At 43.7% G+C, this 18,483-nt stretch overlaps 1 protein-coding gene across 1 annotated transcript in view; it reads left to right on the top strand.

Annotated features, from left to right (window-relative positions):
- Nucleotides 1-18,483, top strand: part of NAALADL2 (N-acetylated alpha-linked acidic dipeptidase like 2) — a 756,283-nt gene that overhangs the window by 689,360 nt on the left and 48,440 nt on the right. The window contains exon 12 of the mRNA XM_054984198.1: nucleotides 16,355-16,448. Within this exon, the coding sequence (XP_054840173.1) occupies nucleotides 16,355-16,448 (94 nt within the window). The remainder of the gene's footprint in view (nucleotides 1-16,354; nucleotides 16,449-18,483) is intronic.

Raw genomic sequence — 18,483 nt, 5'->3', positions numbered from 1 at the left:
TATATAAGCATTCAGGGTTCTATATTGGCTCAGGTGCACCTGGGATGGATCCATTAATTCCCTTCTCACTACAGATAGAGGGCCTGTTCATACTACCCCAACTTCTGTTGAGTATGGTCAGTTTTTGGAACACCTGCTCGTTGAAGTGATGATGCCTTCAGCTAGATCCGCAAGAGTTGTAAAATCTCTCTTGGCTTTTGGCTAATACCGTGTCTTACTCATGAATTTTCATATGTTTTAACCAGGGCTTTTTTCTGGGAAAAGAGGTGGTGGAACTCAATGATGGAACTCAGGACCGCACATTGATGTCACTTTGGGTCAACTGGAACAAGGGGGGAGTTTTTTAAAGTTTAAATCTGTAGGAAAATATAGCTGAGATTGTGCAAAGATTGCACATTGGAAATAATGAGAATAGATTCACAAACACATTCCAGTGTAGCTCTGTAAGATTACTTTACTAAAGGATAAAAATTAGGGTTACATTTGGAGAAAATAATAAATTGCTAAGCTGACTACATCTTGCTAGTAAAGTGACTTATAGAAGAGACAAGAAGAAGTGAAGAAGTGGAAATGAACAAAGAGCAATAAAACTTCAGTACATAGCATCAATTAATTGCCCCCAATAAACAAACTGCCCAATAGAAAATCCTAATCCTACTTCATTATGCTTAGTGACTCCCCTTTCTACGGCGGGAGTCTTATTCGAAACTCTAATGGTTACATTCAAAGTATGTTGACTAATTAAGTAGGTAACACAAACAGTTTAACTCTTTCATGACTGAAATGAAAACATTTGATAATTCCCACAATATTGCCATTGGCAAAAATGGTCACATGGCTGGTGGCCCCGCCCCCTGATCTCCAGACAGAGGGGGGTTTAGATTGCCTTCCGTGCCACATGGTGCGGAGGGCAATCTAAACTCCCCTCTGTCTGGAGATCAGGGGGCATGGCCACCGGCTATGTGACCATTTTCAAGAGGTGCCAGAACTCCGTTCCACCACGTTCCTGCTGAAAAAAAGCCCTGGTTTTAACACTTTGCTATACGTGCTCTCATTTGAATGAGATGTAGTTTCACAATTTGGCGGAAATAGTTTTGTGGATTTGGGGGAAGTGTCCTCAAATGTTTTAAGTGAATACACACTTAATCCATGCCCTTCTGTATCTTCTTAAGTTGACCTTATGGCCTTTTAAAAAAATACAATTCCCCATGTTATTATTTCATAAACATAGTATACAAGAGTATATCTATTTTATACCAAATGTCAGTGCTAGGAGATGATATGGGGAAGGTTTTGGCCTCCATGTCCTGTCCGTTGGCCCTTCGGGGCAATTGCTTGGCTGCTATGTGAAACAGGACGCTGGACTAAATAAGCCGCTGGTCGGATGATCTATTGTGTTCTTATGCACTTCATTTCTGCATCAAAACAAATTTTCAGACAAATTGGGGAGAACGTTCTCAAATGGAGTATCTGTCAGAATACTATAGCTTAAGTTCAAATGCAGCTGAAAGTACCATGGTGTGATACTGGGGGATGGGGTGGATGGGGTAGAAAGCTATGCACATCTCTGTATTCTGCATATACAGATGTGGTCAGGGTATGTGAAACATGAGATTTAGCTGTAATGTGATTGAAATTGCTAATAGATGAAGCATTGGCATTTTCTAAAGCCTTTTAAAGGCCTCTTCACATCTTGCATTGCTAAAGACTGTGCATAAAAAGTCCCAAGAGAAGCAAGCCATATGTGCAATTCTCAGGTGAACTGAAGTACCCAGCACAGCATGGGTGATTTGACAATTGTTGCAGACTCAAAAATGGAACTGTTCTCTTGCCTACTTTGTTCATGTCTCCAGTGAATCCTAAGGTCAGGTATGTTTTCCTCAGAGAGTATTCTATGGCAAGTCATGCAAACAATGTGAAATTCTTTTTGTTCGTTCCCTCCCCCTCCCCTGAGTTCTGTACTCTTTCTTGCTTGGGAACAGAATCATGAAACATTATTTAGGATTTCAGATGGGTAACTATCTTAGTCTGTAGCAGTAAAATAAAACAGGAGTCCTGAAATTTATTCCTGCATAAGCTTTCTAGAGTCAGAGCTCACTTCACCAGACCCATGAAGTGTACATCTCTCTCGCCTAATTTATTTACACAACAGAAAGACTGGTGTACGTGTGTGGCCAGTTCAAACAAAGGTAACCTAGAATGGTGTGAGATGCTTCAAATGCTCATTACAGTCAAAATATAAAATCTAGTGCAGGATGAAGTGAGATAAGTGGCTACAACAGAAAGTTACAGCGATACAGCTGAAGAAATTAAGATTGGTATAGGATGAGAAATGCAAGGTATTCACACCTATAGTAGGTTTGTCAGATCCAGATTGGGAAATTTCTGGAGATTTGGGAGTAGGGCCTGGAGAGGGCAGGATTTGAGGAGGGGACCTCAGCAGGGTTTAATGCAATAAGGTCCACCCTCCAAAGCAGCCATTTTTCCCAGGGGAACTGATGTTTGTAGTCTGGCGATCAGTTGAAATTCCAGCAGATCTCTAGGCCATGCCTGGAGTTTGGCAACCCTAATCTATAATGAAATAAGCAGCTTCACAAATTAATTATAACATAGTTCAGGGGGTGCTTCACTGTGGATTCCCAAAAGCTCAGTGAGTTGTCAAGTCAAAAAGAAGAGCAGAAGCAGATAATTGCTCTCTGCTGATGATGCAGACATCTGTAATGGTGATAGCATCATCCTCATCACAACAACTGCAACAACAGTGCACTTATGTACCCTTCTTCTAGACATATCAGTGCCCACTCAGAGCATTGTTATTAGCACCAGAGTTGTTATTAGCCCACAATACAGCTGGGGAGCTGGGGCGGAGAGGAGTGGCTTACCCAAGGCCAACTGCTGAGCTCAGGGCAGAAGTGGGATTCAAATTAGCAGAATGCTGAGTTACATTAACCACTTAACCACTTAATTAGCCTCTTAACCACTGGGCTACAGCAGGTCTTCTAGGCAGGTTAGTGCCCCACTCAAAGCAGTGAGCAAAGTCAGCATTGTTATTAGCCCCACAATGCAGCTGGGGTGCTGGGGCTGAGAGGAGTGGCTCACCCAAGACCACTTGCTGAGCTCAGGGCAGTAGCGGGAGCAGTTGATTCACAGCCCAACCACTTGGAATAGGAACCTTCTGTTTACTTACTTATCTAAACATTTCCATTTCCTCAGACTCTCCCTTATCTCCTCAGACTCAAGGCGGCAAACAACACAGCAACCAAGTTGCAAGGACATAAATAATAGTCCAGTTAACAACACTAGAGCAAAGATTAAAATTCACAGGTTACAAATCGTAAAGTGCTCAGGATTTAAAACGCACGAGACTACAGAGATCCATTCCCCTGGAGGAAATGGCTGGTGGACTCTATGGCATTTCAGCCTGCTGAAGTACCTTCCCTCCCCAACTGCTTCTGTTCCCTGGCTCCACCCCAAAATCTCCAGGAATTTCCCTACCTGGAGCTGGCAACCCTAAGCATGAGTGCATGTTGGTAAGCTCTGATTATGTAATTTTTAAGATAATCAATTAGCTTGCTTCAGATTCAGTAAAAGGTAAGTGGTGAAAAATATATTATCAGAATCAAAATGTACAAAGCAAATTTCCCAAGACTGCAGCTGACCCACTTCCATTCAAAAACTAAACCTTGGCTACCATTCAGGTTGCTCAGAATGACCCTGGTAGTGTTGCAGATCTTCTTTTCATTAGGTCCAGTACAAACCAAACTCACGCCCCTTCCTGTCTCATTGATTTCAACAGGCGTGATTGGAACATCTGCTTAGCATGCCCACTAAAACCAATGGGATATGAGAGTCTTTTCATGTGTGCAATATCAGCTTTGCACAACCTGGGATCCACTGAGCTGATTTCAGGGTAATAATTAGTTATTGCAGCCTTGCAAATGTACAATGATATGTTTAGTTTTATTTGCAGTCTCAGGAAAGACGTGGTGTTCTTCCACAATTACAGCTTATCTCCAGACTAGACATGCGGATGAACCACACGCACAAAAAAAACGAACCATGGGGTTCGTGGTTCGTGGGTTTTCATGAACCAGGAACCACAAACTTCCACGAACTGGTGAAAGTTCACAAACCAGTTCATGGTTCGTGGGATTTAAATGCCCCTTTCTGGCTGCTTAGCCCCCCTGCTGCCTGCCAGCTGATAGTTTAAAGGGACCTGCCACTTGCAAGTAGCAGGGCCCTTTAAATGGCCCAAACCCCAGCCCCAGCCCCACACTTACCTTGCTGCTGAGGTGGTGGAGGCTGTGGCCTAGCCGCCCTGCGGACCTGCAACCTCCTCCTGCGAGGGGTGAGAAGGCCATTTTTGGCCTCTTCTACCACTGCGTGGGCCCACAGAGTGGCAGAGGAAGCAGAAAAAGGCCTTCCCACCCCTCAAATGGCCACTGTTTTCAGCCTCCTCCACTGTCTTGTGGGCCCTCAGGGCAGCGGAGGAGGCAGAAAATGGCCACAGCAGCCATTTGAGGAGTGAGAAGGCTGTTTATGGCCTCTTCCACTGCTCTGTGGGCCTGGACAGCAGCAGAAGAGGCCAAAAACAGCCTTCCTGCCCCTAGCAGGAGGAGGCCACAGGCCCGCAGGGTGGCTCCACCACCCCAGCAGCAAGGTAAGTGTGGGGCTGGGGCTGGGGCTGGGTGTGTGTGGGCTGGGGTGTGCTGGGGGGGCTGCAGCTGGGGTTTGGGCTGTTTAAAGGGCCCTACTGCTTGCAAGCAGCAGGTCCCTTTAAACTATAAGCTGGCAGGAGGCGAGGGGAGATCCCCCCTGCCAGCTGATAGTTTAAAGAGTCCTGCCGCTTGCAAGTGGCAGGGAAAGTTTAAATGGCCCTTTCCCCGGGAAAGGGCCATTTAAACTGCCCCTTTGATACGAACCAAATAAACCAGTAGACCACTTCATGGAAGTTCGTAGACACGAGCTTCCATGAATCACTGGTTCGCAAACCACGAACCAGGCTGGTTCGTGGCATTTTTTGGTTCGTATTTAGGTTTGTGTCCATCTGTACTCCAGACAACAGAAATTAATTCCCATTGGAGGTGACAACAGCTTTGGAGGGTGGACTGTGTGAGATCACATCCTTGCTAAGATTCTGCCCCTCCCTAAACTCCAGCCTCCTCAGACACCGCTTGCAAGTCTCTAGGAATTTTCCAGTTCAAAGTTGGCAACCCTGGGTTGCAAGACCAAACCCAAAAGATTTCTGGAGTCTTTAGTACAAGGATAGTAGGCTTTGTTAGATGTGTGTGGCGGGGGGGAGTGGTTCCCAGGTTGTACAGGCATGGGTTAACCAGAGCTTGCCCTTCTTTATCTGGACTTATTCCATTATTTCCCGAGAGATGAGAATGGCTTACACATTAAGGGATGTGAAAAACAAATCAGTGTTGTACCTATTTTAAAAACTTGAGCTGGATTTTTTAAATATAAGAATGAAAGTTTAGTTGTATTAGGAGAAGAGAATTTGAGTCCCATAGCACCATAGAGACCAACAAGATTTTTCAAGGGTATTTTGAGACTCAAAGCTTCCTTCTTCAGATACAGGAGCTTTGACTCTTGAAATTTTGGTGGTCTCTAAGGTACCACAAGACTCAGGTCCTGTTCTACTGGAGACCAACCCGGCTTCCTCCCTGAAACTTGTATTAGGATACTGATTCTATGATGGTTTAAGGCAGATAGGGTAAAGGATCCCTGTAAAATTCCCACTTGTAGAATGGGCATGAGAAGGCAGGATTTGGCCTATGAGTAAGCATTTTCTTAATTTCCTTGGATCCTCAAACAGAACAGTCTTCTCTTTTGTTACCAGAATGGAGGGCACATATATGGGAGCTAAGTCCTGCCCTCAATGTGCCTCATGTTCTGTTTATATTGGCATCTGTCATGCAGCCTGTTTCAGTGTTTCCATATCAGAGCCTGGCTGGAAGAAAGTGCACTGCCAGTCCCAGAAAAAATGCATTAGAATAAGATGAGGGAGAGAGCAGAATTATTACCTCTCAGCCTTATATTCCAGTGTTATTTCAAAACAGATTCCGTGCTTTACATGTGAATGGATGGATTCTTGCACACCAGTCCCTTCTTCAGTGGTTCTAAGTACAGTAAAGACATCGGAGAGATCTCAGATCACAAATCAGTGGTGCCTGGGCGCTCTCTCTCTCTCTCTTTCTCTCTCTCTCTCTCTCTCTCTCTGCCTCTCTCTCTTGCACTTACACATGAAGCTCACTTATACTGAATCAGATATTGGTCCATCAAAGTCAGTCTCGTCTACTCAGACTGGCACAAGCCCTCCGGTGTCTCAAGCAGAGATCTTTCACATCATTTACTACTTGATCCTTTTACCTGGAGATGCCGGGGATCGAACCTGAGACCTTCTGAGTGCCATGCGGATGCTCTCTACCACTTAACCACAGTCCATCCCCCTGACCAGATGATCTAATATCTGGTCTCATGCCTCCGAAGGGAATGTGTTGTGTGTGTGCAGGCTGGTAAATATATGATCAACTATTAAGGACTTTACTGATTTTTAATCATGTTTTAAAATGAGAGCGAAGCTCTTTGACAAATAGTGTACTCTGCATGTGCATAATATACAATTCATTTTCTATTTCTTTTCAAGTATTTGACATAGATGTGCTTGTGAACTCATTTCGCACTGCTGTTGACCATCTCTCTTATATTTGGCCAACTAATCCATCATTCCTCAATTACAGCTTTCTGCAACAGCCTTTTTTTAATATTAAAAAAAAGACCTGACTCTGTATTTCCTCATCCCCCCCCCTTTAAGTCAGCTGTGGATCATGCAGAAGAAAGAATTCAAAATGTCATTTGCCTTACATCTGTGACATCCTGATTTATGGGAAAGATATTATGCATAATTGCTAAGGTTTAAAAAAATATTATTCTATATCTGTCACTCTGAAGCCTGTACATGGTAACCAAGGCAACCCAACTCTAAAGTTGGACGGACAAAGTGATAGGAACAATTCCTTTGGCACGAATTCACTTCTGAATGCATAGTGTAATCAGGTATACCATTCGAAGGGCTACCTATCCCCCTCCTGGATTTGGAGCCATATGTCATCATTTTTATGTAGCACGTACGTTTCTGGCTAATTCACAGTTTCTATGCACTGAATAGCTCTTATTATTATAAATAAATTAAATACTCCTAAATGCTAGGAATGTGTACAAGAAGCTCAAATCCATACTATAAAAATAGTGTGCAATAGCTGCCCCTCTGATTGGGTATATGAAACTCGAACTCCCGTTCTAATATAAATAGGAAGTCAGTCAACTGGGTTTTATCTTCTGCCTTCTACCAAGGTCTATTTCTCCTGTAAAGTGTCAGCCTTTTAACAAGGGAACCTGGAGGGGGTGGAAGTTGGCGTTGCAGGCAACATTTCTGACAGCATGCACCTTCAGGCCCCAATTTTATGTGTTATCCCACAAGTATCCTACTGTTCTGTTGAAAAAAATCTTCTCTCCTCTTTACCTGATGGTCTTGGAACCTGTGTTCTGCCTCATGCGATTTGAAGGCAGCATGCATGCACAATCCTTGTTCTCACTATTTTTTAAAAAAAATTATGTATGTACTGCATTCCTCCCCAGTGGGGATCCAAAGAGACTCACATCTTTCTCTTCTCCATTTTTTCCTCACAACAACCCTGTGAGGAAGGTTAGACTGAGAGGGTGTGACTGGCTCAAGATCACCCAGCAACCTTCTGAGGCAGAGTGGGGTTCAAACCTGCGTCTCAAAGATCCTAGCCTGATATTCTAACCCCTGTGCTACGCTGGCAAATGGGGAAGAGTTATTATTCCTCTTGGGGTGGGGAAAATTACCATTTTTCTGTTTACCACCCTTTTATAATCCTGTTAAACTACCTTATTGATTAGCATGGGACCACCAACTTTACATTTAGAGGGATTTCCCCCCCCCCCGATTTGTTTGTAGCATGGGTTTCAGGGATGGTTCCAAGTTTGGGGGAGCCCTGGAAAGACAGTGCTCAGTTGGGTTGCCAGGCCCCCTTAACCCCCTTGCCCGGAGGGAGGGGGGACCTGACACTTACCTTGGGTGATCTTCTTCCGGAAGTGACATCATCATGCCCGACAGTGGCATGCTTCTGCGCCAGTTTGGGCCCCTGTGAAGCACAGGAGCATGCTCACTGCTGGGCATGATGACATCACTTGAGGAAGTAATGTTGTTGCACCTGATGGGAATTTGCCAGCTGTGCACTGGCCTGGGAGGTAAAGTGGTGATGGGGGTCAGAGACTGGGAACCAGGGCTCCCCCACCTTCTCCAGGAATGACAGCCCTGGTGCCCAGGTTAGGGTTGCAAGGTCCCCATATCCTCCTGGCAGGAGAGGAGGCCCCAGCACTTACCTTTTTGATGTCCTCACTGTTACTGCAGCAGTGCAATGATGTCACTTCCAGGAAAGGGACATAATCATTCCCAGGAGTGATTTCATCATGCTGCCACGGGGGCATGCCTAAGAGGGCTGTTCCCCTGTCTTCCCACCCACCCCACCCCCTGCTGGCCAGGTGAGTGGTGGTGGTGGGGCAGAGATTGGGAGTGGAGGATCCCCTACCCCCACCGGGGGACTTAGGATCACTAGCCCAGAGGACCCCTGTACTCCACCAGGGCTTCTGCTTATCTTCCTTTCCTGCCCAACCACCTGCATGCTCCCCAACCTGTGCCCCCCCCACTTGCTCACAAGCCATCCCACCACTCACACTCACAGCTGCCTGCACTTCCCACAGCTCTTTCCAGGACAGTGTGCAGTGGGGTGGGGTGTGTAGTTGGGGGTGCTGCCTCTGTTGCCACCAGAAGTGCTGCTGTCATTGTGCACCGTTGGCACATCCTTTCCTGGTAGCTCTGGGCAGTGCACAGGTATCAATGACAGGGTGCATGAGTGGCTGGCAGGGGAAGAATGTAGGCAATTGGTCAGTGGCTGTGGGCCCTGAAAGAAGTCTTGGGCCCTGGCAGCTGCCCCATCTGAGGATATGCTGGTCCTCCTTGGTTTGGATATTTGAGTCAATAGTGGAGTCACTATTGGCGCCACAAGCATCTTTCAGAGCCCTATCTTCCCTGTGCTCCACTTGAAGCCAGCTGGGTGACCTTTGGCCAGTCACAGTTCTCTGGAGCTTTCTCAGCCACACCCACCTCACAGGGTGTTTTGTTGTGGGGATAATAATGGCATACTTTGTAAACCACTCTGAGTGGGCATTAAGTTGTCCTGAAGGGCGGTGTATAAATCGACTATTGTTGTTGTTGTTGTTGTTGTTGTTGTTGTGGACATGGATTATTGCTTGGGCAAGAGGTTGAAATGGATGGCTACATGGTGCCTTCTGATACTGCACTTGTCTGGTCTCATTTTGGTCTCTATGAGATGACCAGCAAAGCTTGTGAGTTACCAGAACCTGACTACAGGAAACCCGAGTTATACAAACCAGAGCTTCCACAGGGAGGCTGGATGTGTGACTGCTCCAATTTGTGTGATTATGACATCTCAAGGAACGATCAATGCAAGTGTGCAAATGAAGGTGGACTGTGCAAAGGCTGTGGTTTGGATATATGGGGCCACTGAATGCTATCAGCCAGCTGTCGTGAGCCTGCCAATAATCCAACGTGCTTGCTAGGGCCATAGTGGACCAGTAAGTGTTTGAAGTGGACGTGTGGCTTTCCACATAAGACAGTATCTAATTTATTGACCGTTTTCCTTGCTGTGTGTTCTCTACTTTCAAGAAGGTAAAGACTTCCTTGTTCATTAACGTTTTATTTCCTGATCAATAGTTTCTAAGCCGTGAGTAAGTATATGAAAGGTTTTCTTTTAGAAAAATACATATAATATTTATAACATTTATTGAAATGATTAATCCAGAAGCAGCTCTGTCTTGTGAATTATTATGCTTTTGTTTATCCACAGTAGCTACTGAATTACTGTAGTCTTCTCTCGGAGAGCCCTCTGCTGACCCAAAGTGTACCTGTTGGATTAGATGTTTGTTGAAATGGCTGTTTAAAACACCGCTTAGCAGGGCTTTTTTTTCTGGGAAAAGAGGTGGTGGAACTCAGTGGGTTGCCCTCGGAGAAAATGGTCACATGGCCAGTAGCCCCGCCCCCTGATCTCCGGACAGAGGGGAGTTTAGATTGCTCTCCATGTCACTGGAGCAGCGCAGAGGGCAATCTCAACTCCCCTCTGTCTGGAGATCAGGGGGCGGGGCCACCGGCCATTTGAACATTTTAAAGAGGTTCTGGAACTCTGTTCCCCGGTGTTCCCCCTGAAAAAAAGCCCTGCTGCTTAGTCTTAGAGTGTCAATATTGCTAAAGAACAAATTTGAAACTGGAGACTGATGCTAGTCTATGCACAGTCCTTTACAAAATTGTTATATTAATAACTAAGATATGCTAAAATTGTTCTCAGTTTTTCACAAACATGTTCAGCATAGACACACACAAAAAAACCCTTCCCCTTTCAACAGCTTTCCAGCACTTATAATACTGTCACTTCTTCATTTGCATTGCCCTTGGTGATGTTATCACAAAACCTATTCTGATTGGCTACATAGCATTATGATATAATACCCTTAATTGTGTGATTCCCTCTGGGACAGAAGAAGAAATAACTCCAGAGGAGGGAAATGGCACCCCAGAAGGATTTTTTTTTTAAAGCTAAGATTTTTAAGGAGAAATGGCTACTTTATTCTTTCTATCTGAAAATCAAAACTGGGGTCAGCAAGTTTTATTGGCACCAAGTTTTCTTCCATTTCTTATTCATAATTCAGATGTGTACTAATACTACTAACCAAAGGCCATAATTAAGGGGCGATAAACTGTTCTCTGTTTACTTCTCCTTTTAAAGAGATAGGGTCTGGATGGTATAAGTAGATCTATGTCAATAATTTGTATGTTCTTATTTTGTTATTCTGTTGATTTTTATCCCACCCTTCTATTCCAAGGAATACCCACATGTTGTACAATAAAAATAAATAATTATTAATAAAGTCGTATCTATATAAAAGGCAAGCCGTATTGGTGACGACGCACATTTTATTCTGGTGCGCCTGCGCAGGCACACCAGGAAAATAAGTGTGTCATAGCCAATGCTACTTCCAGAGAGTGCCGTGGTGGCAGGATGACCAGGTGAGCCAGCCCGTCCCTTTGAAGAGTGCCATGGTGGTGGGATGGCCAGGCAAGCTGGCCCGACACTCCGGAGGGTGCCACAGCATCGGGAAGCCTAGCGCCCCTGGGTTTTCTAGGCCCCATTTGTTGCTAATTATTTATATTTACTGAATTACGACATGTATATGCCTTTCTAACCAATCAGGGCCACCAAGGAGGCTAGCCATTAAAACAGCACACTAAAAACACATAATAACGTCAATAAAAAGAGCTAAAATGCATACAGATGAAACAAAATACAGCAAATTAAAACATAAGGCTGGGCGGATCATTGAGGGAATACCACATAAAACAAAAAAAGACTTCACCGGCTGGAGGAAGACAGTGACCATGAGCCCCACTTACAGAACACTGGCAGCTTCTTCGTGTGATTCCTGACGTTACTCTTTCCAAAACGGTGGCAGGCAGTTATGATTCCCTTTTCGTGGCAAAACGGTTTCGTGAGGCGAAATGGCCAGGGATAGAATGGAACAGACAAAGATCCCTGGCAAGAAAGAGCCATGCTTTTGGCACCAATATTAATATTTATTAACACCTGTATTTCTAGATATACCTGTTTATGTGAGGAGAAACAGGGAGGAATGATGTCCTTAAGGACCTTCAGAAATGGGTAGACAACAACAGCTACAATGAAGGTGTGAATCACATGCTTGTATGTCACTAAGTAGCACAGGACTTGAAACAGGATATAACTTGTGGGACTCACTATCACATGGTGTAATGTTGGCTACTAGCTTAGATGGGTTAAAAGTAGATTAGACAGATTCACAAAGGCCCTCGTCAAGGGTTGGAGAAAACTGCAGAGTCAATGAAGTGTAGCAGTTTGAGTACCAGCCTAGCATCTTGGACACATGGGGTTCACGATCCCACAGTGCTGTGATGTTCATTGAGTGACCCTGGGCCAGTCATTCTTTCTCAGATGCACCTCCTTGTAAGGTTAAAATGGGGAAGGGGTAGAGCTTCCAACTTGGTTTTGGGAAATTCCTGGAGATCTGGGGGTAGTGCCTGGGGAGTGTGGAGTTTAGGCTGGGGAGGAAGATAAATATATTTGGCAGTGCTGGGATGGGAGGGGAGGGGATAGGAAGGAGGGAAGGAGGGAAGATTACAGACCATTCAGTTGGACTTTTAGTACCAGGGAAGAACAGATTATAAAGCAATCAGTCTGTAAAAATCTTGGACACAAGAGTAACTAGCAGGGGAAAGGGACCTGGTCTCCAAAGACAAAACACTCCAAATCCCAACGGACGTGTCCTATATGTGTTGTTTGGATCACAGCTATTATACAGAGAACTCTGTTATCAAAGGTTTGGCTTTGGAGACGTGTCTGTTTTGCATGTATGTTCAGCCCTGTGCTTCTGGGACGGCATAGCCAAAAATAAGACTATAAATAAGAAATCAGTGGCCTTTTCTGTCTCGCTGCATTATGCAGGCTTGATGTATGTTCCTGCAGAGTTATTACTCACCCTGCTCGGAATCAATGCTCTGCGCTTTCCTCCCTGTGATTGATTTCTTCAGGTTAACATTCTACATACGTGATTTAATAAACACCACAATTACCCTATTAACACGCGTATAAAGTGCTCGAGACATAATGTCAAAAAGGACACCATGAGATTTGTAAATGGCTTTACAGTCATAAGATTTTTTCTCTATTGTTCTTTTATTTAGATACAGCTAAATTTAAAACCTGCAGGCACACACGTGCGCCCGCCCCCCTCCCAAACGATTAATCTTTTCTTAACATGGCAACATGTTCTCTGAAACCAGAGAGATTTGAGTGCAAATCACCTCCATTGGCAAGGTAAAAGGTTGGTGGAGGCACAGTGAAAGCACAGTGTAGATCGATACAGTCAATGACAGTAGGCTTCTAGGAGCTCGATAGGCTGGATCTGGGACAACGTTTCCATGGCACAAAGACTTCCACCCACAGCACAATTCTTTAGAATCCCTGCTCCCTCAGAAACCCCAAATCCTCTCTAGAATTATGTTCCATGGGGAGATGGAACCAGATTTGGAAAGGCGTTTCAGGCTGCCATGGGAGGGAGAAGCTGAGAAAATGATGCTCCGTGGGCAGAAGTCCATAAGCTGGCAGAAATGCCTTACTGGATCTAGCTTCTTGTCTTCCTGAAGTTCCCTTTCGTCAAGTTCCTTCATTTACAGTGCAATCCTAAGAAAAGTGCACTATCTCTGGGAATACAACTTTTTTTTGGTAAAAATGCTCAAGCTTTGGAATTCCCTGACCGGCCATGACATCCATCTTTCCTCAGTGCTGTCTTTTCCTCAGCAAGTGCAAATCCATTTATTCCAGGATTTTTTTCCTTCCAGGTATATTCCGCTGATCTTATAAGGACTTTTAGAATACAACATTCTTTGGCCCTTTTTTGGTGCCGTTTAATAGTTTGTATAGTTTCATTGTACTGAATTATTCCCTTTACAATTTGCCTTGGATACCTTCATAGAAAGGTGACCCTGATTTTTTTTTTAAAGATACATATTCCAGGAATTGATGGCATGAAATAAAGCTTAAGGCAAGAAGTGGACAAAGAGACACAAAAGTCATCAGTTGTAGGATTTTCCTCCAGACTGATAAAGAGGCCATTATGAAAACCAACCAAGTATTTTTTGTGCTGCTGAGAAATATTTCACTGCTTTGGAGTCAAAATAACTGTAGCACCTGAGTCTTTGCTACTTTTCCTTTTAAAACAAACTCTATCTTGATTTTCAGTTTCTTTGCAGAACCCCTGGGATAACATAAAACTTGTTCTGCAGAGTTTTCCTTCATGCCCTCCTTCTCAGAAGATGACATTTCTTTCTTTTGGCATCTTCCGCTGGATCCCCCTCCCCCAAATCTTAAAAACATCAGAAGTTGCCCTTGCTTGGATGTGGTTTTCAAGCTGATCTGTATCTTGTGCTCCTTGTGTCTCTGTACAGTGGGTGTGCTTTGCCCAAAGGTTCTTTGGTTGCTTTTAAGAAATGGTACAGATATTTCATTCATCCTCCCTTTTCAGAAATCCTGAGTCTTTGATACTATTTCATCTTGCTCAGTTCTCATTGCCCACCTGTCCTCATAACAAAGGCGCCGCACAACTGAGATTTGTTTTAACTGAGTTTCATTTATTCACAACTGATATGCACCTTATCAAATCTCCAACCCGTTAGTGCAGCTTATTCAATCTAGTGGGCTCCCAAAGGTATGCCACTGTTATGGGCATTCCCAGCTTGGATTGGAGAATGGAGCAGTCTTCCATTTTGCCCTAGTTTTACCTTGCCTGCAATTTTAGTCATATGCTGAGAGGAGTTCTACTACTCTACCACCTCACCTCTTCAACCCCCACCCCTGAAACTGATAAGCCATGCAGGAAGGGAAGCCAGACTTCCTACTATGGTGCCATCCTCCTGATGGCAGCTGTCCTTGCTTTCTGAGAATACCTCAGCACTGTGTATGCAGCTATGTTGCTTCTGGGGAAAACCTGGAAGTGACATGGGGTAGCTCTAAGAATAATCAGAAGCTCTATGGTTTTACTATAAGGTAGCTCAAGGCAATTCCTAGAGCTAGCCTATGTCAATTCTGGGTTTTCCGGCATCCATGACTGGGCAGCATCACACACGACCCCCTATATCCCCACCTTGAACCTCCTTCTGGTTGCCAGGTGCAGCTGGGCACAGCTTGGCATCCCTACATGTAATTCTGGTTTGAGAAGCAAATTCCCCTTCATGAGATGCCTCAAAGTGCTTGCCAAACTCCTGAACCTACAAGTGCTATATAAAGGACGCAGCCATCCAGGATCCCTGATTGGTTGGGTCCTGAGGCTCCCAGCAATGCCTGGCCATCTGTGTCAGTATCTTTCTTATTTGGAAGAGGTGGGTGGGCAAAGGCAGCCCCATACCCCAAAGAACAAGAACTGAAACTTGCACGCCACAAAGGGTAGGAACTGAACAAATTTATCCTTTTGAAAAAAATATCAGATAATGTTACCTTCCAGACCTGTACTCTGTGTGGGATGGAAAAACGGTTTGAATATTAGAATTTATACCTGAACAAAAAAAAAATCATTTCCTTCCTGTAGTGTAGATAATAATATAATAAGGCAGCATGGACTTCAAACCATTTGACCTTGATTGATGAGATGCCTCTCACAAGTGGGTGGGCTTTACTTAACTCTTAACTAAGCTGTACTTTCAGTATCAGGAACATTTTAAGGGAAGGAAAAGGAAGCGAGAGAAAGAAATTTGGAGAGTATTTTGGTTCTAGCCTGTTACTTAGAGAATGAACAAGAAAAGATAATGTTACCCTTCCCTTTCAACACAAAGTGCTCTCTTTTATTTATTCAATGGTAAGGTGTATCTCCTGTGATACTTTTTTGGTAATATGCAAGTAGATTGGTGAAAGAACATTGGCCAGCTACATGGATTATCAGTTAGGTGATAGACTTAATAGGTAAATATAGTAAAGACATACAACAATTTCAGTTCATTCCAAAATTCAGAACAATGGACCCTCCCTCCAGGGCTGAATAGGGATATAGGTTTTTCCACTACAGATGCTAATTTTCTGCATTTCCTACCCCAAGTGTTTCTGCCCTGCTCTAATAAAGCTGGTTACATTTTGCATTGCAGCTTTGCATCCTCCTGACTCCCATCTTTGCAACACCCCTCCCATCTTTTGATTGAGATAGAAGAGATCAGGGATCTCTGTTCCTACTTCTATCTGATGAAGGGAGCTTTGACTATCAAAACGTATACCCCGGAAATCTTGTTGGTCTTTAGGGTGCTGCCTGGACTCAAATCTTGCTCTCTGACATACAAGAAATTCAAAAGTGCGGGTTGGGGTTAGTGGCAAGCGCTGGATCAGGACAAGGTGACAGACACTGTTCTAAATGAAATGTTCACCTTGATCCAGTGGACATTGGTGCTGTGGTATGCAAATGAACACGCACATCCATTCATTTTGATGAAGGGGGTAATTCAAAACACATTTATCTATGTAAGCTATGGAGCCTCCTCAATGGAAATTAATAGGGAGGTTTGCTCATGCGAGACCACTCTGTGTTCATAGGAGCGCTCATTGGATTTCGGATGCTTAATTATAAAATATGTAAGAACTCTTTTGATCAGCAATGTTGTTGTTGTTGTTTTTTCCAGCTGACAGGAGAAGTAATTTTGCAAATTGCCAGCAATCCAGTTTTGCCGTTTAATGCCCTGGATATTGCACTAGAAGTTCAGAAAAGCCTAAAAGGTAATCTTTCTTTCTTTCTTTCTTTCTTTCTTTCTTTCTTTCTTTCTTTCTTTCTTTCTTTCTTTCTTTCTTTCTTTCTTTCTTTCTTTCTTTCTTTCTTTCTTTCTTTCTTTCTTTCTTTCTTTGCTGTGCTCACAGGAATTTCAATTAATGTTATATTTGATTGTGAGCCTTGCTTTGTCTTCACTACGAACAACCAATAATGTGCTCGTTTTATTAGTCCCCAAATTCATCGTGGTTTGGGTGTGTGGTGTATGTTGTAAATTAAGTGTCATTTCAACAGCCCTAATAGGGACATACATTGTTTACATACCCAAGTTAAGCAATAATTAGTATTAATGTCTTGGCAAATGATAAATTGGAGCAAACTGCATGGTTTGTGCCTTCCATGCAGCGCAGCCTCAAATGGGCAGGGGGAAAGGAAAGGGACACTGAACCCTACGGTTCTCATAAGCGGTATAATTTTCCTAGTTTGAAAACCGGCCATCTTGCTTATTTATTGCAGCAGTTCATGTTGGCAGCAGATCACTCCAACTCACCTCTCCTCTTGCAGCCACTAGGAAGAGGGATAATTTAATGCCGAATAATTTGCTCCAGTTGATTTATCAGCCAGTTCTTGAAAGCTCTGTGTTAGAAATGAATGACCTTGATCTGTGTATTTGGATGAGAGAGAGAGTTCTTCCTCAGTTAAGGCAAATAGAGCAAGGCTCAGGCCTTGGGAAGCAATATAGCTACTCGGTAGTCAGCTTCCAATATTCTTTAGAACAATGTTACTCTAGTAAACGGCTGCAAGGGGAAGTCCCACCCCATGGGATGCCCCCTTGGAAACACAGATAGTCTGGTCTGTCAACTGACCAAAGAAGTAAAATATAAGGATGAATGAATGCCCCTGATTTACTTTCTCTTTATACCTGTTCATATTTTTGCCAGTAGTTTCAGTACTCCACTTTCCTTTTGTTTTGTTGATTTGTTTGTATTGTATACAAATGATTTTATATGCAATTTATATGTACAAAGGATGTATTTTTTATATATATTGCAGAATGTCTACATTTTAGGAGAAACATCCATTGCAAAGAAAGAGAAAATAATGCAAAAATAAAGAGTCAAGGGTTCAGCTCAAATGAAACCAAAATGAGCATTTGGGGGTAAACAAAGCAAAGCTGAGAAATGTCAAATAATCCCCATTAAAACATTAGGGAACTTTGTAAATTCATCCCTTGCAAGTTTTTTTTTTTTCAGTGCTACATACCACAGGGGCTGTTGTCACACGGCCATAAATTTAGTGCCAAACTAGCGCCATCTCCCGCTGAATGCTCACCTTATTCAAGCTCTCTTTCGATTTCACCATTCTCTCCAATTCACGCTTTGTGACTCTTTATGTCGTCTTTATCCACTTCCATGTGAATGCCCTGGATCGACTATGAACGGTTTGACACTGATTCTCCTGCCCTACACTCCCACAAGCCCCAGTTCGACCCGCAATTAAGCCTCAAAGTAATTTTTTTAAAAAATGTCAGCCTTATAGCGCTATAGTGCTATTCTGCCATGGGCGGGAAACCTCTGCTACCTATCGCAATTGGCTTTTGGGTTGGCCCAGCACAACATTGGTATAATCGAAGAGTGATACAGCACAAAATATGTGAAATTTTTTTTAAAGAGGGGCAGGATTTTTAGGGCCCCGTTTCTGGAAGCACTTTGACTGACCGTCAAATTGCGCTTTTCCCTTTCAATGTGACTGACTGGAAGCACAAGCAGTCATCAAAGGATGAGAGAATCCATTCTAATAACGATAACAGAAGACATGATTTCTAGTGCAAAACTGACTAAATAAGGGCCCGTGTGACGACGGCCAGGGTGGGACTCTAACAGGAAGACAGAAAGGTTTGTCTGCCTCTAAACTGCAGAGATCTAGCCTAGACTTGGCATAGAATTATGCAGAGGATCACAAGTGAGTAAAAATTACACTAAGACATGATTGTCTTTCCAAAGCATGTTTCACTGCTGTCCCTTCTGCCAATCACAAAATACCTGT

This window comes from Eublepharis macularius, chromosome 6 (genome assembly GCF_028583425.1).
Source record: "Eublepharis macularius isolate TG4126 chromosome 6, MPM_Emac_v1.0, whole genome shotgun sequence".
NCBI lineage: Eukaryota > Metazoa > Chordata > Lepidosauria > Squamata > Eublepharidae > Eublepharis > Eublepharis macularius.
The sequence above is the reverse complement of the archived record's forward strand: the minus strand, read 5'-3'. Positions and strand labels throughout refer to the sequence as shown.